This window comes from Hylobates moloch, unplaced genomic scaffold (genome assembly GCF_009828535.3).
Source record: "Hylobates moloch isolate HMO894 unplaced genomic scaffold, HMol_V3 SCAFFOLD_14, whole genome shotgun sequence".
In the NCBI taxonomy this organism is placed as follows: Eukaryota; Metazoa; Chordata; class Mammalia; order Primates; family Hylobatidae; genus Hylobates; species Hylobates moloch.
Genome location: NW_026652289.1, coordinates 55,830,873 through 55,854,734, shown reverse-complemented (window position 1 = coordinate 55,854,734; position 23,862 = coordinate 55,830,873). Strand labels below are relative to the sequence as shown.

Sequence of the window (23,862 nt, the reverse complement as noted above, 5' to 3'; positions counted from 1 at the left end):
GCCTGACACTTGAATCCTGGCTCTATCATTTACTAGCCAGGTGCCCCTTACTTAGCCTCTCCAGACCTCTATCTTTGAAATCATAAGATTGTTGTGAGGATTGAGTAACAGAACGCTTCTCTTTCCTCATCTCCTACCAAAGCCATACCTGTTTTATTAGAATGCCTTCCAATCAGACTGGTCCCAGGACCAGCTACTCCAGAGACCAAGAGCAAATGCTGGTCCCAGGGGAGGTCAATACTGAAAGGTCAATCTTGTACTCAGCCACGACCGTCCAGGGTATTGTCTTCCCAGAGGCCAGAATTATTCCTCAGGATCAGGAGGGTGGCCTCTTAGGAACCCATGAAAACTCCTGGGATTCTGATGGGAATGGCCTGGGCTCTCTCTAAAGGGCTTATGACCAATCTCCTTTTCTTCCACCCATTAGCTGGTAATAGTTCCAAAGGTCAGCCCTGGAATTTCTAATCTTCTCTATTTGGGAGTTAATTACAATTTATAAACACAATGACTGCAAAAGTCTATATTTTCTTTTTATTTTATTATTCTTTCTTAGAAGTATTTTCTACCCTAATATTTCATGAGAACTTTGATTCCTATTAAAATATGAATGTTCACACTTTAATATCCTCTCTAAACTGAAAGCACATCTATCTCCAGGTGTACAGTGTGGCTTCATATGAATTTTTCCCTGAAACTGCTGATGACCTATCCGTATTTCTGAGTTCGTCTCTGGCTTCTGGTTCCACCACTCTGACTCACATTTCTATTTTTAGGCTGGTCCCCCAAAACTAGAAGACTGTTCACAGTCTGTTCTCTAGTGTTAGCGGCCACAACCATTCTGCACTGATCAAGGTTATTTACTCCAGAATCATCTTTGTTAAATCTCTTTTTTGTTCCCCATGTATTGTAGTAGGTTTTAGATATATGTTTCTCCTCTCTGGCTGCTCTAATCCAAACCTTAATCATTTTACAGGACAACAGCAATAACTTTCTTGCTGGCCTCCCCCTTCAGGCCTATTCTACTCATAGCAAGAGAAACTTCTTACTCAGGTGTTACTGTGAACATGGCAACAATTTTTAATTCTACTTAAACCAAACAATTTAAGTCTTGAAGACACTCCCTTACCGACTCTCATCTAGTGGCTTTTATTTTTGGCACTCACCAACATCCAGGCTCACCAACACGGCCAACTGTGTTTTCTCTCATGACTTGTATAATCCTCAGTCTCAAGGCCCACATGCTCCTAACTATTACATGATATGGTGCCTAAGAACATGGGTTATTGGGTCAGACTGCCTGGGTTAAATTCCTCATTCCATTACCTATCAGTTGTGAACCTCTCTCTGTCTGCCTCAAGTTTTCTCATGTAGAAAGGAAGAACAATGGCAGTACCGACTAGCCTTACAGGGTTTGTTGCAAGGATTAGATAATCTATGCAAAGCACTAAAGACAATGTCAGGCACAGAGTAAACACTCAGAAAGTATTAGTTACTACTATCTCCTACTATTACTGCTTCCTAACAAAAGACCCAGGGTCTGGCACATGGTGATCCCTAAGTTGAATCAAGGAATAGATACTCATTCTTGCTCCTAAAATTATTGAAACACTAGGGAAAGGCACAGGTTTTAATCTAAAAATTTGACCTACCTTTAAATCTGAGTTGGCTGCAAATTTCTGTCCAATTAAAGCTGCATTTCCTCCTACATAGTGCTGTAAGAGAGTTCAAGGCTTTTAGACAGTATTTTAATACAACTATATCACCCAAGTTTAATCATTTTTTATTTAAAAAATTAATTTATAGTCCATTTTCCCAAAAACATTTTGAGGTGATTTTACATCAAAGGACACACAGATGAAGTGAATGCAATACAGAAATAGAAAGTGAGTAATAAGGTGAAGAAAATAAACAGGACAACCATGAAAATGAGTCTGATTGCTTTAACTGTTGATCAAATTCAGCTCTGAGCTTACAGACAGCCAGAAGAGACATAGGAAACAGGAAGTGTGGACAGGGCTTATCTTCTACATTATAGTCCTTCTAAAATGAAGAAAAATTTCACTATCCTGTGGAAAATCATTCAGTACATACTATAATGAACTAAAATCTAACTCTTGAGTGAGGCACATACAGCCTTTATCTAACCCATGCTTTCCTTACCACCTTCATCTCCTGCCCTTCCCTTCCACACCCTGCTTACAGCTCTCCAAGTCAGCCTTCCTCTGTCTCTGTGCCTTTGGCACATGCTGTTTCCTTCCATTAGGACACCCTCCCCTTCTCATATACTAGGCAAAACCCTGATCACTTTCCAAGAATCAGCTGCAGTGTCACCTCTTCTGTAATGCCTTCTCTGTTCCCCTTACCCCACTGACATCTCAGCCTTCACAACCGCCCTCACCAGATGGGATTACAGATCTCTTCCTACCCCTATAACCTGAACAAACCTCTAATGCAGCTCTTGTCCGCTTGGGCTACTATCACCTGGGTACACAACTAGGTCCTTCGGGGCAGGGACTGTCTTCTTCTGAAGTGTTCAGTAAATGTTTGTTGCTAAATTTTGAGAAATGAAGAAACACACTGATGTGTTGGGAAATATAAAAGTTTTCCTGGAAGTAAATTCTAAAGATAATGGGCCCCTAATATAGGACAGTACTTTCCCTTAAACACCACATCTCTCAGCTGAGGATCCGGAGAACAAATAATTTAAGGTTGGTGTTCCATGTTGCTAAGGATGGATCCATGTGCCTTGGAAATCTGACACATAACAGCTAAGGTTGCTGTTCTGTTATAAAAGTTGAAAAGCCTAATAGTGTTACCTGGGTGGAATGCTACTATCCCAGCTTCCGAGTCCTCAGCCCACACAGAGGCATAGACTAAACCAGGGGTGTCCAATCTTTTGGCCGCCCTAGGCCACACTGGAAGAATTGTCTTGGGTCACACATAAAATACACTAACAATAACGACAGCTGATGAGCTATTAAAAAAAAAGGTTGGGGGGGGTTAAATCTCATAATGTTTTAAGAAAGTTTATGAATTTGTGTTGGACCACATTCAAAGCCATCCTGGGCTGCAGACTGGACAAACTTGGAGTAAACAATTCTAGATGGTAGACATCACTCTTATCCCAATTTTGTGCTGACTAACCTCTGAATTCAGGTGGGACGGTAATAGCTTTTTAGAGATAATTTAAAACTTTCTGTGACATGTAGGCTGAAATTTGGCCCTTTAACATGTCAGCCTTAATGTTTTATTTAACCACAATAGTTAGAATTTACTAAAAAAAATCTTGGGAAAATAGTAAGATATTTACAAAGTGGATTTCAGAATTTTCATATAATGTTTATCAACCTGCCTTAAACTATAAGGAAGTATGAAAAGGCACTCCCCTAGTGAAAGGGGTTTTACAATGTTAAGAAATAACCTGGACCATCACAAAGCTAGATAAAGTTGCTGTAAAAATTTTTTTCATCAAGAAATAAAGGCAGAATCAAGAGAGAAGAGAAATCAAACTGGTTTAAATTCCATAATCATAAAGACTTTTGAGCAGTGAACTCATCATGTTAGAACTATTGAGATTCTCTCATAAGAGATAAGAATTTCACTACTGATCCCAGCTGTCAAAATGATAATAACTGAAATCTTAACTTGCTGTCACCTTTAGAAACTCAGCTAGGTAATGCCTATGTCCATTTCTAATGTTCAAATAGGCAGCTTCGAAGACAAAAAACTTATTTTTAAAAATTTTTTGAGACAGGGTCACACCCTGTTGCCCAGACTGGAGTGCAGTGGCACGATCATGGTTCACTGCAGCCTTGACCTCCCGGGCTCAGGTGATCCTCCCACAGGCACATGCCACCATGCCCAGCTAATTTTTTGTATTTTTTGTAGAGACAGGGTTTCACCATGTTGCCCAGGCTGGTCTCAAACTCCTGGGCTCAAGCAATCCACCTGCCTCAGCCTCCCAAAGTGCTGGGATTACAGGCGTGAGCCACTGTGCCCGGCCTAAAATCTTAAGTCATCAAAATAAAAGCAGTCACAAAGGTTTGCCTGTGAAAGGTGCCAATTAAAAATGGCATTAAGAGCTTCCCTGGCTAGAACTACCAAACCAGACTGGGTGCGCAGCCAAAGGGAGGTTTAAATGAAGAGGAAGAATGGGGTGGGGGCAAGACACGGGAGATAACCAACCAACCAAAACTCAGCCTCAAGAGGCACGAGGGTACATGCAGGAGCAGGCATACTGGGGTGAGGTCGGAAGAGCCATGGTTGGGTCTCCAGCCCCAGCACTGCCTCTTATTCCACGTGAACCTCCAGGAAGTGCCTGGACCATGCAGGGCTTTGTATATAATCACCAGGTGAGCTTGGAAGCCACTAAGGTTCTAACTCCGACAGGTTCTACCCTGCAGACCAGTGGTTCTCAAAAGAAGGTTCTCAGACCTACAGGATCAACCAGGAAACTCGCTGGAAAGGTAAATTCTTGGGTCCCATCCCACATCTACTGAATCTGAACTCTGATAGTAGGCCCAGAAATCTGTGTTTCAACAGCCTCTCCAAATGATTCTGACACATGCTCAAGTCTGAGAACCATCAACCTAGACCCACAGTTTTCAACCAGGGGTGATTTTGCTCCCCTCCTCTTCAAACTGGAATGAAAAGTTGCCTGCTTACTTCTAGGAACCATATGAAAAAGGCATCTTTTTCCACCCTTAATTTACTATTGCTGAACCAAACAGACCTGGGCTCCTGGGAACTCTGACGCAACCTGGGCAATGTCGTGAAAAGTTTCCTTATCACTGAAGAAGCGCTCAGCAGCTGCTCCCTTCCCCATGAAGTGAATGAAGGCTTCTTCCAGATCATTCCTTGAATGCAGAATGCTGTGATCTTTCCCATTCCCAGGACTAAGGCCAAGTGCCTGCAAGAGCTTCACCCCTGAGAGCACCACATCAACACATGCATTGACTCTAGAAGGAGGAAAAAAACTGTGTGAAAGCAGCAGAAGCACCAAGTAGCCATTTTGAATTTAACAAAAGGAAAATGTTTCTCAGAACCTTATTCAACAGAAAAACAGGAAGTAGATCTGAAACCTGAATTGGCAAGTAAACAGCACATGGCAGGAGAAAAATTACTTTAACTGGATGTATGTATTAGGATCAGAACACAGGACTCTTCAATAATTTGGTAAACTTTTACACTAGTTACAAAGTGAGAAGATAGGTGCTTAGCGTTTCAGAACAAAGCTACTGTAACAAAAATGTAACATTTCTGAGAAAATGCTGGCAGAGCCAAACTGGATTCATGCTGGCTGTGTGACTTGGGCAAGTCACTAATTTCTCTGTACCTCGGTTTCCTCATCCACAAAATGGCAATAATATGAGCATTTAACTCATAGAGCCATGGTTAAGATTAAATATGTGAATGTATACTTAGGAACAGCGATTGGCGCAGAGTAAGCAAAATATGTGTTTCAGTCAAAGGCTAGGTATCAGGCATCTTCCCTCCAAAGACAAATGAGGATGGTGGTAAGATACAATAAATTCCTAAATGCCTGAGTACTCCCAGCTGAAACCCTGCCTCTTAGAATTTAGTGGTGTTTTACAGACTTAGGCACACCTGCGGCATTTTAAGAACTCACCCTTTGGCCAGTGTTCACAGGACTGACCCATGAATGTTAAAGACCTGCCACTCCTGGTTGTCTCGATGGAAATTATAAAGTACAGGTTGAATCCTTTATCTGAAGTGCTTGAGATCAGAAGTGTTTCTGATTTTGGAATATTTACATATACATGAGATATCTTGGGAATGCAACCCACGTCCAAACACATTTCATATATACTTTATACATACAGCCTGAAAGTAACTTTATACGACGTATTAAATACTTTTGTGCATGAAATAAAGTTTCTATTCCTTACATGTGGGTGGAATTTTCACATTTAAGTACTTAATATACATCAGTGGCATCATGTCAGTGCCCCAAAGTTTTGGATTTCAGAGCATTTTGGATGCTCAACTTGTACTAAGGTTGTCTGGCATGGCCTCTCCTATGTGTGTATGGAGAAGGTCTGTCTTACATTTTCAGGGTTTCTTTGCTAAGTCATCCCTCTTTTAAAGAGAACGTTCAAATAATTAAGGTAGCTAGATGAGGTCTTCCTGCCCCTACCTACCCCTATCATGGTCATCTTTATTCCTGCCTTTGCCTATTGGGATGTCATTCTGGCCAGTGAGGTTGGATTACCACACAGGCAGCTCCCAGCCAGCCAACTGAGACGGCCCCTAGTGATACGGGTGACTGGGCTTCAGAGTTAATTCTGAGCAGCTCTGAAACCACAAGGTAAACGCATTAATAAAAATGTCTCAGTGGATGAGATTTTGGTGTAAAATACATAGTTGTATTTCCCTTTTAGACTCTTTCAAAAATGAAGAGGAATGAGACTGGGATGAAGAGGAATTTTACCAGGTATATTTCTACTTTTAACATGCATATATTCCTTTTATAATTTTTAAAATGACATAACTTTAAAAAGGTTTGTATGCAGACTAGATATTATTTACATCATTTAAGGAAGATTTACAAGGGCAAGGAAGAGACATCCTCCCTCAAGACACAAACAGACTGCATCCTCATTATAAGGGTCCTTTTTAGTAATTCTTCCCCTAGGGATTCATGTTTTGAAAGGAGTTTTGCCTATCAAATAGCATTTAAATACTCAGTTTCTTGTTCAAGACATACATAATGACTCTGGTCAACTGGAGAAGCATAACCTAAGAGTTACTATGCCTTTCAGTGCATAAAACATCTAGCTACTGTATCTGGCCCTTCTCTTTACAACAGGGATGATTTATAGTAAAGAAACACTGAAAATATAAGCCAGAACTTCTCCATGACACACACAGAAGGTGCCATTCTGGACATGCACGTGGCAGTTGCTTAAAGATATGTTTAAAATCTTTCCTTTCACAACCTTCAATGTTAAGAAACCAAACACACCTTGCAAACTGGTCTCAATTTTACCTCAGACATGGTGCCCTTTATTGCTAATGAATGCAACATTAGATTGGTAGGTAGAATCAATAGGAATACAAGTATCTGTAGCTCTCAGATGCCAGTAGGTTCCTAAGTTTCAGACAGTGAGGGCTTGAGTAAGGAGGGATACCATTTCCTCCAGACAGCCCAGTCTAAAAAAATTGTATCCAAATGGATTTGGGTCCCGAGTCTGAACAGTAAAGGTTCAGAACTGGAGGGAAACCCGTCTTTGAAAATAACTACTTCAAAAACTATAAACATCCTCAAGCCTGTAATCCCAGCACTTTGGGAGACCGAGGCAGGTGGATCATGAGGTCAGGAGTTCAAGACCAGCCTGGCCAAGATGGTGAAACTCCGTCTCTAATGAAAATACAAAGATTAGCTGGGCCTGGTGGTGGACACCTGTAATCCCAGCTACTCGGGAGGCTGAGGCAGGAGAATTGCTTGAACCCGGGAGGTGGAGTTTGCAGTGGGCCAAGATCGTGTCATGGTACTCCAGCCTGGGCGACAGAGCGAGACTCCATCTCAAAAACAAAAAAACAAAACTATAAACACCCCACTCTCCATATCTAGTACTGCTGAGATTTTAAACAGTCTGACTCCTTAAAGATGAGAATGGGGAAAGCTGTTCAGTATACTTTGTAACACAAGGCAAAACCCAACAGAACTAATTTTGAGTTACAAAATACCACCATCATGGAACATTTTCCATCCCTCACCTAATCACACCAGGAATACTGGGGGAAAATAATCAGTTTTTCAGACTGGTTCACGGTTTACTTGATAACTTTTTATAATTAAAAAAAAAACAGGCTAAGCACGGTGGCTGACACTTGTAACCCCAGCACTTTGGGAGGCCAAGGTGGGTGGATCACTTGAGCCTAGGAGTTCCAGACCAGCCTGAGCAATATAGCAAGACCTCGTCTCTACAAAAAATACAAAAATTACCCGGGTGTGGTGGTGCACACCTGTAGCCCCAGCTACTCAGGAAGCTGAGGCAGGAGGATCACTTGAGCCTGGGAGGCAGAGGTTGCAGTGAACCAACATGGCACCACTGCTCTTCAGCCTGGGTGAGAGAGCAAGACCCTGTCTCAAAAAAACACTGAACATCTACTATATGCCAGATGCCAAACAAGTACTTTACATGTACTTTCTTGTTCTGTTTTATAATACTTTAACCAGAATAAGAACCTTTCTCTGCACTTTTTCAACTCAATAGCATTCCAAAATGTAAAAAGCATATTACCTAAGGTGCTGTATTGTCAAGGGGAAATAAAGGGAGACACAGTTAAAGAATCAGAAGGCAAAATTATGCTCATCTGACATGCAAGTAGAAGCTCACACTTCAGTAAAAAATGTATATTAGATGACTGTGATTTTGGAGAAAACACAGATGAAACAACTAGAAAATAGGTCAAGACAATAGATGCTGAATGTCAAAATGGGTTGGGGGGGCTGGCAAAGAGGGCATAGTTCTCCCTTCTAGACCATAAGTGCCTCTAAGGCAAAGACGATGTTTCCTATCTCCTCCCTTTTGTTTCATCACCTGTAAAATGTTTTCTAAGGTTTTCTCTAGCTTTACATTATGTGCATCAGCTGTTATAAGAGCTAATTATAATTGTTAAGACATAGAACTGTAAAGAGGCGGGGGGGGAAAAAAAGGCTAGGGCAGTGGTCCCTGGGCGGAACCCTAGCTCCTGCATCTAGACAGAAGAAAGGCGGCTGATCTTTAAGAAGCACCCCATGCTAGGCAGGCATTTTCAGATAGATTAAACCTATTTGCAAAATGCTGTAAAATCGCTAATTAGTCATCACTGCTTTCAGCTGAGAAGAGTAAGGCTGTGGATTAACTAACATTCCAAAGGCCACAGACAGGCGGAGCTGAAATTCAAACCCAGATTTATCTGATACTGAAACCCACACAGGAAGTATACACAAGCAAAGTTGTACACGAAGGGATTAACTTTGTGTTTGGATACAATAAAGAATTATCTAGCTAGAATGGAGAATTCATACAGGGGAGAAGACCAAGATATGTTTCAAGGTTCCAGGTGAAGCCAGTTCCAGGGGCAATAAATATTAGCATGAGGGTTTTTTTTTTTTTTTTTTTTTTTTTGAGACGGAGTCTCATTCCTGTTGCCCAGGCTGGAGTGCAATGGCACGATCTCGGCTCACCACAACCTCCGCCTCCCGGGTTGAAGCGATTCTCCTGCCTCAGCCTCCTGAGTAGCTGGGATAACAGAAATGCGCCACCATGCCCGGCTAATTTTTGTATTTTTAGTAGAGACGGGGTTTCTCCATGTTGGTCAAGCTGGTCTCGAACTCCTGACCTCAGGTGATCCACCCACCTCAGCCTCCGAAAGTGCTGGGATTACAGGCGTGAGCCACCGTACCTGCTGGGTTTCATCATTTTTAAACCAATGAACAATAGGTACCAGAGTCTGATTTAGAAGCAGGGGAAGTTTCCTAGAAACGCCTTAAAACTCCTCCTATCCTTTACTTCTTTGACCCGTTTCCACCAGCCCCTTAAATGCTAGTGCCTCCCAGAATTCCACCTTTACCATTTTTACCTTCTCCTCTTCTTCTCTTCCTGGGTGATCTATCCAGTCTCTGGCTTCAACCTAAGTGCCAGTGTCTCCAAAATTTGCAATCCTGTTTCTCAATATATTCCTAAAAACCAGCTTCTCATTTTCAGTAGCTGACAGAAAAGCTCATCTGAAATCCCATAACAATGTATGTACATTTCTCCTCCTCTGAAATCCAATTTATCTTCTTAAACTTGTTTTTCTTAAATCTCTCTTAATGGCAACGTGGCATCAACAAGGAACCAGAAATGGGAAAGACCAAGCTTCAATTGCTCCTCCGGCACTTGACAGCTACAAGATCTTGGGCAAATAAATCAATGTGTGAAGACTCAGTGACAATATCTGTTATCTGCCTCCCTCATAAAGTTGTTGCATTAGTCAGTTTTCATAATGCTATAATGAATTGCCTGGGACTGGGTAATTTATAAAGGAAAGAGGTTTAATTGACTCACAGTTCAGCATGGCTGGGAAGGCCTCAGGAAACTTACAGTCATGGTGGAAGGTGAAGGGGAAGCAAGGCACCTTCTTCTTAAGGTGTCAGGAAGGAGATGTGCCGAGTGAATAGCGGGGAAGAGCCCCTTATAAAACCAAAGGATCTCATGAGAACTCACTATCAGGAGAACAGAATGGGGAACCGCCCCCATGATTCAATTACCTCCACCTGGTCTCTCCCTTGATTAGCTTATGGGGATTACAATTCAAGATGAGATTTGAGTGGGGACACAAAGCCTAACCATATTAGTTGTTATAAGATATTTAATACTGGGCTGGGTGAGGTGGCTCACACCTGTAATTGCAGCACGTTCAGAGGCCAAGATGGGAGGCCAAGGCCTGATCCCAGTAGTTGAAGACCAGCCTGAGCAACTTGGCAAATCCTGTCCCTACCAAAAATACAAAAATTAGCCAGGTGTGGTGGTACATGCCTGTAGTTCTAGCTACTTGGGACACTAAGCATGACAGGTCAAGGCCACAGTGAGCTTGATCATGCCACTGCACACTCCAGCCTGGTGACAGAGTGAGACGCTGTCTCAAACAGAAAACAAAAACTAAACAAGATATCCAATACTAAAAACCTGTCGTTTTTGACTACCTTTCTTTACTCCACCACATCCAACCTATTATTCAGGTTATCTCTCAAATTTCACCTCTTCTACATCATTGCCAAGTTTGGTTCAGGCTCCTTTCTCCCTTTACACAAACCCTACAACGGCCTCTTAAACCAGTGTCAGGATGTCAAGATATTCCTCCTTATGAATCACATTAAATTGCATTTTGAGTGTGTCTGTGTGAGAGAGTGAATACGAGTGTGTCTCTACAGAAGTCAAACTACAACCTCAAAATGAGATTCTGATACAAGTACTACACCTGCTCTCCCTCATCCCTCCTATATCCCCCTATCTTTGGGCTAAAAATCCTCTTTGGGTAATAAATGATGAGAAGCAGTGAAGCAGTTTAGAACCACTGCTCAAAATCCACCCTTCACATTCCCACCAATTCTCAACAAAGAACTTGTCATCAGTTAACTGCTTACAAACCTTTATGGCTTCCCCATAAAAGGCCCTTCACAATCTGGTCCAACCCTTCATTCTCAGCATCATCTCTTTACAACCCTCTACCATAAGATTCTTGCTCCAAAACAAGGCCCACCTGTTCCCCAACAAACCATGTACTTTTTCACATTTGGTTCTCTTGCCTAGGTGGACCTTTGGCTTGAAGAAATCTCATTTATTGTCTGTCCTATGAAAGTCACTGTAGTAAAATATATTTTCCAAGATGGTCGCAATAAGATGCCCTATTCCACATGTTCTTTTCACAATGTGACACTGATGCTCCTCCCATCAAGGTTTGTTCTAGGTCCCCTCCCTTAAAACCAGGTGGACCTGTGACTCTGGTAGAAGAGTTCCTATGTGCTTCTAAGGTTAGGTCGTAAAAAGGCATTAAGGCTTCTGCCTGGTTCTCGTGGGTTGTTCCTCTTCTAACCATAATTGTTATGGACTGAATTGTCCACCCCCCACCAATTCATATGCTGAAACCCTAATTCCCAATGTGACTATATTTGGACGTAGGGCCTTTAAGGAAGTATTTAAGGTTAAATAAGGTCATACGGGTGAGCCCTATTCCAAAAGGACCTAGTGTCCATAAAAGAGGAATAAGAGGCACCAGGAGTGTGCATGCGCAGACTAACTGAAAAGCCAGCTGGCTGCAAGCTAGGAAGACAGGCCACATCAGAAACCAATCCTGCCAGCACCTTGATCTTGGACTATCAGCCTCCAGGTCCATGAGAAAACAGATTTGTTGTTTAATCCACCTAATTTGTGGTATTCTGTTCTAGCAGCCCAAATGACTGATACAATAATATGTGTTTCCAACAAGTGAGGCAGGGACCTTGCTTCACCCATCTCTGTATCTTAAGAACCTAGCACAGACCTGACTAACCATTTAGTTGGTGAATATCTGCTGAATGAATGCGCATAAAGCAAGGAAGGACAATTTAATCCCAGCACTTTGGGAGGCCAAGATGGGAGACTGGCTTGAGCTCAGGAGTTCGAGACCAGCCTGGGCAATATAGCAAGACCTCGACTCTACTAAAAAAAATAAAATAAATAAAAAAATTGGCTGGGCGTGGTGGTGCTTGCCTGTCGTCCCAGCTACTCCAGAGGCTGAGGCAGAAGGATCTCTTGAGCTCGGGAGTTCGAGGCTGCAATGAGCAGTGATTGCACCACTGCACTCCAGCCTAGGCGACAGAGAGAGAGACAGAGACTCTGTGTCCAAAAAAAAAAAAAAAAACGAAAAAATTATAGCTAATATCGAATGCTTTTTAAAGCAGGCACTATGCTAGAGAGATTACATGAATGATGTCATTTAATCTTCAGGACAAGTTTGCTCTACTTTACCCCTCCCAGCCCCGACACTACACAGAAAGTAGTGAGCTACAAGGTAGAGGGCCTGCTTTAATGTGGTGGTTATACATAACTCTGAGGTTATGGCAAGAAAGTCAAATCGAACTAAGACAGGGACTAAAGTTAGTGCTTACAGTATCAATACTATGAAGGGAATAATTACATTCCCAAGGAAAAGTACAAAGAAAGGAGGTAGTGTCATTTGAAAGAACCTTAAATATGCAGTGTCACTGAAGTCAGGGGAAGAAAAGAGTTTCACAGAGAAGGGCGTGTTCAATGCGTGGAAGGCTGCAGACAGATAATGAAGACTCAAAAAGGCAAATCAGAGAGGAGCTGCAGTACAGTCGTGTGGTTTCTAGACTACACGGCGTTTCGAATGAAAGTGGGTAAAGGCAGAGATCACGCGTCTTCAAGAAGTTCAGAAGAAAGAGGAAGAAGAGTGTTATCATAGTGGGTAAGGTCAAGTATCTTTGACTGCAAAACAAGTCGCCAGAAGAGAAGGGGCTAAAAGTTGGAACGAGGAAGAAGGCTCGGAGAAAGGTGTCAGACAAAGTGGGATTAGCAAGAAGCTGTTAGGGCTGGTCCTACCGGGATGAGAGAAAGGCGCAGAGGCCAGCCGAGTGGAAAGAGCAGCGGTGACGAACCGGGTTCCACTCAGACGTCCGACGCTTCTCGCCAAAGGGCCAGCGCGGACAGCAGCGCCTCCCGTGGACCTCTGAGAAGCCCTGTTTCTGCGCGGCTCCGCCCGACCTCCAAGGCGGACCTCGGAGGCTCAGAGACCCAGGCCCCGCTGGCACTCACCCCACTGCCACGCGGCGCCAGCGCCGGACTGGCCGCACGATAAGCGCGTCCCAGGCGGCCGCCAACCGGCCCTCGGGGGAGACGGGTCCCGGGGGCGCAGGCGCGGGCCCCAGACACAGCGAGCTCCAGAGAGAGCGCAGCGCCGAGCCTGGCAGCTCTGGCTCCAGCAGGAAGACGCAGCCCACGGCCAGCGCCAGGAAGCCCGCGTACGCGGAGCCGCGCCACAGCGCCATGGGGACCGAAGCGCCGCACCTGCGCGAACCGGCTCCTTTCCTAGCCCGCGCCTCTTCCGGGCTCGGCGCGCGCCGATGTCGACACAAGCGCTACGTCACAGGGTGCGCCACGGGCCCCCCCAAGGGGCGGGGCGACGGGCGGTGCCAGGACGGAGCGGGTAGGGACCCCGCCGCCTCAGTCCCAGTCCTGGCACTGCGGTGTTGTGGCCCCTGAGGTGGTGGGACAACGGCGGTTGTCCCTTCCCGGAACTCCAACCGTATCCCCAAAGAGAGGGATGGGAACACATTTGCTTTCGCAGTAAAACGAAATGGACAGATTGTGAAGAAGCAGACAAACCTCGCGTTAATATTCGAACCAGTGGGTGTCCCCATTGGCACGGATCACACCCCCATCTTTTTTTTTTTTTTTTTTTTGAGACGGAGTCTCGCTGTCGCCCAGGCTGGAGTGCAGTGGCGCGATCTCGGCTCACTGCAGGCTCCGCCCCCCGGGATTCACGCCATTCTCCTGCCTCAGCCTCTCGAGTAGCTGGGACTACAGGCGCCCGCCACCTCGCCCGGCTAATTTTTTTTGTTTTTGTATTTTTAGTAGAGACGGGGTTTCACCGTGTTAGCCAGGATGGTCTCGATCTCCTGACCTCGTGATCCGCCCGCCTCGGCCTCCCAAAGTGCTGGGATTACAGGCGTGAGCCACCGCCCCCGGCCATCCCTCCCTCCGCCCCTGTGTCCCCTCATTTACTAGACTCGTCCTCTTCCAGGCCTAGTGCTCGGCGCTTCTGAGAGGAATAGGCTCACAGAACAGCGGCGCTGCCGAGACCCCTGGGGTACGCGAGGCAGGGGGATTCCGCCACTTTGGAAGGTGGCCGAGACCCTCAGCCACTAAAGTACTTCGTCGAGACAGGAGAGCCCGCAGAGATCGTTCTCTTCTGGATAACCAGATTATTCCACAGTCAAACTTTAACCCTTTTGGGGGCGCTGTTCCCTTTAACAAACTCTGGAAAATGTACACAATCTTGTGCACAACGCGAGAGTTATGGACCTGAGTTAAGAAACGCTGGTTTCTTTTGTTCCCCCTTGGTGACATCACTTAAACCCAGCCTCTCTTCGTTGATACTTTTCTGTGCATGAGGCGAGGCTGAGAGACAGTGAAGCTAGGCTGGGTACCAACTCATTCTCATCAGCCACAATGCCCGGCCTAGTCTTGTTCCCTGGTCTGTTTCCACTTTTCCAATTCTGTCGGCTCCTGACCTTGGCTTTGTGTCCAGTTTTCCACTGTGACCCTGACCTTTGGACTTGGCAGCGAAACTTTACTTCCCTAACTTTGATCTTGGGCATTAGTCTTCATTCTCCTCAGCCCCACCTCATCAGAACTTCCCCATCCTGGTCATCTACCTTCCCGCAGTTCATCCTACCCAGCCTACCTGACCATGCTATCCCTTTAGACAAAGATATTCACACAGGAACAGATTTGGGCCACCTTGGAAAAGAAGCCAAAGAACTAGTCAGATCTTTATGAAGCCATGAAAGCCATCTTCCTTAGAGTTGCCTGTCACTTCTCTCTCCTCAGGGAGACATGTCAGTCAGTTCCTAGAGAAACTGCTTATTCTCACAACCCTCAGCTGTCAGGTTTCCCTGGCACCCAGAGGGGACTGAGCCAGCAGCTGACCTGAAAACAGCGAGTCTGCTGTCCAGCGACCATTTCCCTCTACTGAGAATTTTAACCAAGTGTCTGTTGTCTGTAGTTATTTGATAATGACTGTGGACCCACAAAGTCACACGAGGCTGAAGGTCAGAACAAGTTAAATATGTTTCCAAGGTGAAGTTTTGGGGAGCACAGGAAGCTGAACTGTGGGAAGGCCGTAGAACAGACAGATCTAGAGGACTAGGAGAGTGCTCCACATCAAAGTGATGTGGCCAGAAAACTGCCTGGGGCTTTCTTGCTCCCACGAGAGGCTGCTAAACTTCCAGCACTTTGCACCTAATTCTTCTGCTTCTTTCTAGATTTTCCAGAACTGTTGATTTAGTCACAGAGACAAAACAATAGCAGTTGAACAAAGTGGATGTTTATTTCTCATGTAAAAGTCTAAATGGGGTGTTGGCATGTTGTGGTCTGTGGTAGCAAGCTTGGCCCCCTCTGGTTGCTATGGGACCTGCTGTGGGCCTCTTGCTGGTTGGTCACTCAGTGTGGGTTTGCACTGTGGGTGGTGAAGGGGCCAGACAAGGAAACGAGAGAGCTGACCTCAATTCCAGCTGAGAACTGAAGAGTCAGGAGCCGCAGGAGGTGAAGAACAGAACACCAGGGACAGTTGCCAGGCCTGGTGGAACCTGATGTGGCTTCTGGTCACATACATAGTCACAGGGCCCTTAATTCCTTCTCATCAGGGGCTCAGGGGCAGGCATTCACTGTCTTGGTGCCACAGTCCCTCTTGAAATATTTCCTTAATGAAAAATCAGAAAAGATTCTGATCATCTGTCTGTTCAGACAGTCTGGAATCCTTTGCAAGCCAATTGTTTTTCTAGAAGTTAGGTTTCTGGGGACAATTAAAACAGCTCTGAGTGGGCAGCTGTGGCTCCTTTGCCTAGGCTGAACAAAGAGGAAAGGGCTGGGCTGGGCAGGCCTCAAGACACCCCCCCGCCCCCACCCAAATTGCTTCCAGACATGGCCTTTGCTATTGGTTCTCTCTCCTAGGATCTTGAAATGAGAGAAGAAAAGCAATTTGGTTCTAGAAAATTCAGAGGCAAATGGAGGCTCCAGGTGTCCCATCCAAGATCCTGACCTGGAAGGCCAGGGAGCAGATCCTGTATTAACACAAAGAATTAGCAGAATCCTGTCAGCTTCCAAATTAGCTGAAGGTGTTGGCTTTAACATAAATACCCATCAGCACCACCCCCGCGATCTGCAAGACCTTAAGGGGCACATTTGTTCCCACGTGGAGCAGAAACTGAAGTGGGACCAAACAGTTCCTGTGAAAGCTGGGCTAACCCACTTTCCTTGCAGCTCCAGGCCTCTGGGGTTTCCATCCAAGCTGCTCTTTGAAGGCCACACTGTGTCAAAGCCTTTGTTGATGCCAGGGACACAGCCCACCACAGGCCATACCCGAAGGCCAGAGTCAGAGCACAATTTTGAAGATTACAGAAAACTCCAAAGAGATTAAAGAGATGTAATAAAGGATCCCAGCCCCCGAAAAGAGAAAGCTTTGTGTCTGTAGCCATAGCCCTCAGCAATCAGACATCCTCCTCACTAATGTGAGGTCAGGAGGGGACTAGAAATGCTCAGAGGATGGACTGCCTCTGGCCAGTGCAGGGGAGAGGCAGGGGTGTTGAGGCACAGGAGCCAGATGAGAGGAACGTCAGCAGCAAAGCAGTAAGAAGAACATGAGAGTTTCTTGATAGTAATAGAACTTCCTACACAGATTGGGAACTGGATTCTAGCTTGAGGGGATGTGACAACATAGTGGCCCGGAATTTTCACTTTGGAATTAACTGCTTTGGACCAGGAAGAAGCGCTGAGCCTAGAAAGGCAGGAGGCACAGGACTGTGTGGGCTTCTGTCTGGCAGGGACATATGAGCTTCATAGGGCGAATGAATCGGGGGCAGGATAAAGCATAGGCCTCCACCCTCACCGTGCTCTTAGCCATCTCAGGCTTCCCGGAACACTGCTACCAGGCTGCCTGCTGGAGCCCTTTACACAGGCCTTCCTGCTTGGGTTCTCTTCTGCAGGCTGCGTAAACCAGTCCTGTTGTAGCCCTTGTAGCATCTGCTCTAGTGATCTGGTTTGGGTTTCAGCATTGCTTGCAATGGTTTGGAAGGAAATGGGAAGTTTGCCTTCTAACTACATTTTCTTTTTGATTCAAGAACCCTAGGAGTTCTACAACCACTGGGCCTAAAACTAAAATAAAGGAAAAATAAATAAAAGGAAGCAAAAACATCTAACTGGTATAGCCTGGCAGCATTGCCAGAGAGAGTCCTCAGGGGCCCAGGCTTGTTCTGTCTTTTGCTCTGCCATCCCTAGGGTGGACAGCACAGAAGAGGCAGTACATCTTAACAAAATCAGGGTTCTGGAAGAAGGGAGGGGTGGTGAATGGTTGTTGCAATCAACAGTTCATACTTCAATGGAAAGAAGGTGGGATTTGATTTCTGGTCGCAAATCTTCACTCTGTCACCTGCTATCTGTGTGCCCTCAGGTAAGTCATTTAACTTCTGTCTTCTTCAGTTTCCTTATATGCAAAATAATTCCTACTTTGCAGAATGGTTGTGGGAGGTAGAGTTATCTTAAGACAGTCTAGCACAGTGTCTGCTACATGTTGGAATTCAAAACACTCCCTGCTGTTGCTATGGTTGGTTCTGAGAGCTATATTTAATTTTCTTTTTAGTCTTTCTTGCTGGTCTGTCACTCTCTTACTATAAGGAAGACAGACATTTCTGCATAGGTCACTATGCAGTAGCCTTTCCTATTTTTTGACTGCTTAGCATCTATATAATATCCCACTGAATGAAAATACTAAAATTTATCTATTGTACTATGAATAGACCATTTGGAGTTTTCCCAGTTTTTTACTATTACATACAGTGTTGCTATGTATATGCTGTGGTACACGTGTATAGCCATTTCTTCAGGGTGGAAACTAAGTAACATTTCTGGGTCATATGATCTGCCTGTCTTCAACTTTACTATATAATATCTGACATCCTTCCAAAGTGGTATGCCAGTTTATCTTCCCACTGGCAGCATATGAGAATTTCTGTTGCTCCAGCTGCACTCCAACAGATTCTTAAAGCTTTGTCATTTTGTAGGGTGTGTAGTGGTATCTTACTGTGGTTTTGACAAGTTTCTATTTGTTGGCTATTTGCAAGTATCTTGCCTCCCTCCCAGTCACTTGTCTATTCATTCTTTTTATAATATCTTTAGTGAGTAGAGTTCTATGAAAAATTATTCTTATTTATGTGTTTTTGTAGAGATAGGGTCTCTCTGTGTTGCCCAGGATGGTTTTGAATTCGTCACCTCGAGAGATCCTCCTGCCTTGGCCTCCCCAAATGCCAGGAGTACAGTTGAGAGTTACCATGCGCAGGCTTAAAGTTCTTAGTTTTTAGTGTAGTTAACATTTTGTTCTTGTTTTATTACTGCTTTCCCCTTATCATTGGTGCTTTTTGTTACTTATTTAAAAAATCTTTCTGTACTCAGGATCGTGATGGTATTTTCCTGTATAACCTTCTAAGAGCTGTAGGATTTCACATTTCATGTTTAGGTATTTAATCTACCTTGGAATTGATTTTTGTGTGTTGTGAGAAGAATGCTTATAGATACCCAGTTGACCCAGTGCCTTTTACTGGTCATTTCTCAATGACTCTGCATTCCCACCTCTGTCCAATACCACGCGTCTATGTATGTGTCGATCTGTTTTGGGGCTCTTCAATCTGTTCCATTGGTCTATTTGTTTATCAGCATCTCACTGTCTTGATATCTGTTAATGTAAATTCTTTCGCCTTCCTCTTCAAGGGTGTCTTGGCTATCTTTGGCCTTTTAAAATTCTCATATACATTTTTGAATCAACTTGTCGCCCTCCCTCCCAAAAAAAAACCCAATTAGGATTTTTATCATTCTAGGACTATGGCAGATCCCTTCATTTATTTAGATCTACCTAAATGTCTCCCAATAGCATATTGACTTTTTGTGGAGGATTTGTACATCTTTAGTAAGTTTTATTACTAGGCACTTAATATTTTTAGTATGCTTATTGAAGTAAAATTGATATGCATTAAGTGCATAATATTTAAAGTGTACAAATTAATAAGTTTAACATATGTATACACCCTGAAACTGTTACAGGAAAGGGGTCCCGATCCAGACCCCAAGAGAGGATTCTTGGATCTCATGCAAGAAAGGATTCAGGGCTAGTCTGTAGTGCAAAGTGAAAGCAAGTTTATTAAGAAAGCAAAGTGGTGAAAGGACGGCTACTCCATAAACAGAGCAGGACGTTCCCGAAACTAAGAGGAGGAACGCATCCACCCTAGGTACAATGCTTGTATATGTGGAGAGATGTGCTCTGCTACAAGGGTTTGTGATAAACTATTAATTTTCTTAATTATGATATTTGGCAAGAATCAATATTATTATCTTTCAAGCAAAATTAGGAATGCCTTTTTTCCCCAGATATTGGGATATCTGGACATTCCCAAGTCTGGGTCTGTTTTAGTAAACATTATTAATTTGTTCCCTTAACCGTAAACATCTAGAGGCTAGGAATGCCTAACTTTCTAAGAATTCAGTCCAGCAAGTTTCAGCCTCATTTTCCTAGCCCTCACTCAAAATGGAGTCGCTCTGGTTCGAATGCCTCTGACAAAACCATCACCACAATCAAGGTAATATAGTAAACATATCCATCACCCTCAAATGTTTCCTCATGGCCCTTTGTAACCCTTCCCTCTTACTCCTTCCTGCCTGTACATCCCCCCACTCCCTGTACCCAGGCAATCTGCTTTCTGTCCCTATAGTTCAGTTTACACTTTGCAGAATTTTATATAAATGGGATCATACAGTACATACTCTTTTTGATGTGGCTTTTTTCATACAGCATAATTATTTCTGAGATTTATCTAGGTTATAGTGAATATCAATTGTTAATTGCTCTTTAAAAAACTTTTAATTTCAAAACAGTTATATATTCACAGGAAGTTGCCAAAATGGTAGGGTCTGTGTACCCTTCACCCAGTTTCTCTCAATGGATATATCTTACATAATCATAGTGCAGCATCAAAACCAGTAAACAGACATTGGTGCAAGGTATGTGTATAGTTTTGTGCCATTTTCTTATGTATGGAGATTTGGGTAATCACCACTCAATCAAGTTGAGAGAACTCTTCCATCACCACTAAGATCTCCCTCATGCTATCCCTTTAGAGTCACACCCAACCCCCATCCTCTACCATTCCTAGACCCTGGCAGCCACTAGTCTGCTTTGCATCACTCTAATTTTGTCATTCTGAGAATGTTATAAATGGAATCATACAGTATGTGATCTTTTGAGAGCATAATACCCTTGAGATGCATCCAATGCTGTTGCATGTGTCAATAGTTCATTTTTGTTATTTACTTTTATTTTTTGACTGAGTAATGTTCTGTGGTATGGAAAGATCACAGTTAGCTTAGTCATTCACTCATTGAAGGACATTTTGGTTGTTTCCAGTTTTGGGCAATTGCAAATAAAGCTGCAATAAACAATCATGTACAGAGTATTGGGTGCACATATTTCATATCTCTGAGAGAAACGCCCAGGAATACAATTGCTGGGTCATATGTTTAGTTTTCTTTTACATCCCCACAGGCAGCATATTAGAGATCCAGTTTCTTCACATCCTCACCAGCACTTGATACTGTCACTAATTTAGGTTTTGTTCTAATGGGTGTATAGTGACATCTGTTTGTGGTCTTAGTTTACATTGCCCTAATGGCTAGTAGTGTTGAGCATCTCTTCATGTATTTATTTGCCATCCATATATCTTCCTCAGTGAAGTGTCTCTTCAGGTTTTTTTTTTTTCTTTTTTGAGACAGAGTCTCGCCCTGTTGCCCAGGCTGGAGTGCAGTGGCGCGATCTCGGCTCACTGCAACCTCTGCCTCCTGGGTTCAAGTGATTTTCCAGCCTCAGTCTTCCAAGTAGCTGGGACTATCTGTGCGCACCACTACACCCAGCTAATTTTTGTATTTTTTAGTAGAGATGGGCTTTCATCATGTTGGCCAGTCTGGTCTCGAACTCCTGACCTCAAGTGATCCGCCTGCCTCAGCCTCCCAAAGTGCTGGGATTATAGGCATGAGCTACCACGGCTGGCCGTCTCTTCGAGCCTTTTGCCCATTTTATAATTGAATTGTTTGTTTTTTGTTATTGAATTTTGAGAATATATATCATATATTATAGATAAAAGTCCTTTGCCAGATACATGGTATGCAAATATTTTCTTCCAGTCTTTTCATCCTCTTAATAGAGCCTTTCACAGAATAAAAGATTTTCTTCTTGATGAAGTGTAATGTGTTGATTATTTTTTCTTCTATAGATTGTGCTAGTTTATTGCTTTTTGTTGCTGAATAGTATTCCATTGTATGGATATACCATTATTTGTTTATCTGTTCATTTGTTTTTTTTTGAGACGGAGTCTCGCTCTGTCGCCCAGGCTGGAGTGCAGTGGCGCAATCTCGGCTCACTGCAAGCTCCGCCTCCCGGGTTCACGCCATTCTCCTGCCTCAGCCTCTCCGAGTGGCTGGGACTACAGGCGCCCGCCACCACGCCCGGCTAATTTTTTGTATTTTTTAGTAGAGACGGGGTTTCACCGTGGTCTCGATCTCCTGACCTCGTGATCCGCCCGCCTTGGCCTCCCAAAGTGCTGGGATTACAAGCGTGAGCCACCACGCCCGGCCTATCTGTTCATTTGTTGATGGACATTGGGTTCTTTCTAGTTTTTGACTATTACAAATAAAGTTGCTATGAGCATTTGTGTACAGGTCTTTTTGTAGCCTTTAATTTCTCTTGAGAAATATCTAGGAATGGAATACCTGAATCATGTAACAGATGTATGTTCCACTTTTTAACAAACTATCAAATTGTTTTCCAAAGTGGTTGTACCATTTTATATACCTACCAGCATTCTATTGGAGTTCTAGTTCTTGTATGTGCTTGCCAAGACTTGGTATGGTAAGTCTTTTAAATTTAGCCATTTTAATAAGTATGTAGGTATATCTTTGTCTTAATTTTTATTTTCCTAATGACTAATGATGTTGAGCATCTTTTCATATCTTCATTGGTCAAGTATCTGTTCATATCTTTTGCCCATTTTTATTAGATTGTTTTTTTCTTATTACTGAATTAAAAAAATACTCTAGATGCAAGTCCTTTATTAGACATGTGATTTGCAAATATTTTCTTGTCTGTCTTTTCATTCCCTTACCTGTCATATTGGATTACAGGCCACCCTACTGACCTCATTTAAACTTAGTTACCTTTTTAAAGATCCTATCTTCAAATACTGTACAGTCACATTCTGAGGTACTAGGGATTAGGACTTCAATACATGAATTTTGAAGGGAATACAGTTCAGCCCATAACACTCCCCAACAATTGCTCTGGACATGCTGGAATTTTTTTTTCTGTTCTTTATTCATTCTCGCTCATGGTGTGTTACAAATATCATAATTCTCCTTTTCTCTGTGACCGTGTCTCTCAGTCTCCCATCAAGGAGTGATGTCTGTTTCTCCACTTCTTGAATCTGGGCTGGCCTTGCCAATAGAATATGGCAGAAGTGACATTTTTCCAGTTCTGAGTCAAAGCCTGAGGAGGCCTTGCATGCTTCCACTCTCTCTTGCAACCCTGCACTGCCACATATCAACAAGACTTATCAACAAGCCTGGGATGGCCTGCTAGATGATGAAAGATATATGGCCCGCTTGCTCCCATCACACCAGCTGATAGCCAGCCAACCCTAAGAAGCAAAGTCACCTAGCTGATTAGTAGCTGACCACTGACACAAAAGTAAGATCATCTGAGACCAGAAGACAGCCCATCTGAGCTCAGCCCAAATTACTGACCCACAAAATAATAATCAATAAATGGTTATTATTTTTATGTTACTGAATTTTGAAGTGGTTTATTATTGAACAAAAGCTACCTGATACCCATCCTTTTTTTTTTTTTTTTGATATGGAGTCTCTCACTGTTGCCCAGGCTGGAGTGCAATGACGTGATCTGGGCTCACTCCTCCCTCCGTCTCCTGGGTTCACGCGATTCTTCTGTCTCAGCCTCCTGAGTAGCTGGGATTACAGACGCACACCACCACACTGGCTAATTTTTTGTATTTTCAGTAGAGACGAGGTTTCACTATGTTGGCCAGACTGGTCTTGAACTCCTGACCTCATGATCCGCCCACCTCAACCTCCTAAAGTGTTGGGATTACAGGTGTGAGCCACTGCACCTGGCCTACCCTTCCTAAGAGTCTTTGCTCTGGCTCTTACTTTCATCTGGAATACTCTGTGACTTGATTTTTGCACGCCTGGCTGCTTTATGTCATTCATATCTCTGCTCAAATACAATTTCCTCAAAAAGGGCTACACTGACCAATCAATATAAGCCTGTAGGTCTCTATCGCTTCTCCCTATTTATTTGTTTATTTTTAGAGATGAGATCTCACTCTGTTACCCAGGCTGGAGTACAGTGGCATCATCATAGCTCACTACAGCCTCAAACTCCAAACACTTGGGCTCAAGCAATCCTCCCTCCTCAGCCTTCTGAGTAGCTAGGACTACAGGTGCATGCCACCTTGACTGGCTAATGTTTTGTTTTTAA

At 43.7% G+C, this 23,862-nt stretch overlaps 1 protein-coding gene and 2 long non-coding RNA genes across 6 annotated transcripts in view; 2 read left to right on the top strand and 1 right to left on the bottom strand.

The window, feature by feature from the left end:
• The window catches only part of ADPGK (ADP dependent glucokinase), a 32,265-nt gene extending 18,658 nt beyond the window's left edge, over positions 1-13,607 (bottom strand). The window contains exons 1-3 of one of the 4 annotated variants that reach the window (XM_032176259.2): positions 13,308-13,607; positions 4,733-4,958; positions 1,650-1,712 (exon numbers count right to left, since the gene is read on the bottom strand). In XM_032176259.2, coding sequence (XP_032032150.1) covers positions 1,650-1,712; positions 4,733-4,958; positions 13,308-13,540 — 522 coding nt within the window. In that variant the 5' untranslated portion in view covers positions 13,541-13,607. Of the gene's footprint in view, positions 1-1,649; positions 1,713-4,732; positions 4,959-13,094; positions 13,277-13,307 lie in introns of those variants that run through there. The other 3 variants (XM_032176260.2, XM_032176263.2, XM_032176264.1) reach the window with 3 other exon arrangements.
• Positions 13,608-13,720: 113 nt separating this feature from the next.
• LOC131381195 (uncharacterized) lies at positions 13,721-14,580 on the top strand. Its single transcript, XR_009209761.1, has 2 exons — positions 13,721-13,898; positions 14,296-14,580. It is a non-coding gene; the product is annotated as an uncharacterized LOC131381195 (long non-coding RNA).
• Positions 14,581-17,038: 2,458 nt separating this feature from the next.
• Positions 17,039-23,155, top strand: LOC131381194 (uncharacterized). Its single transcript, XR_009209760.1, has 3 exons — positions 17,039-17,721; positions 20,193-20,318; positions 22,748-23,155. It is a non-coding gene; the product is annotated as an uncharacterized LOC131381194 (long non-coding RNA).
• Positions 23,156-23,862: the final 707 nt, after the last annotated feature.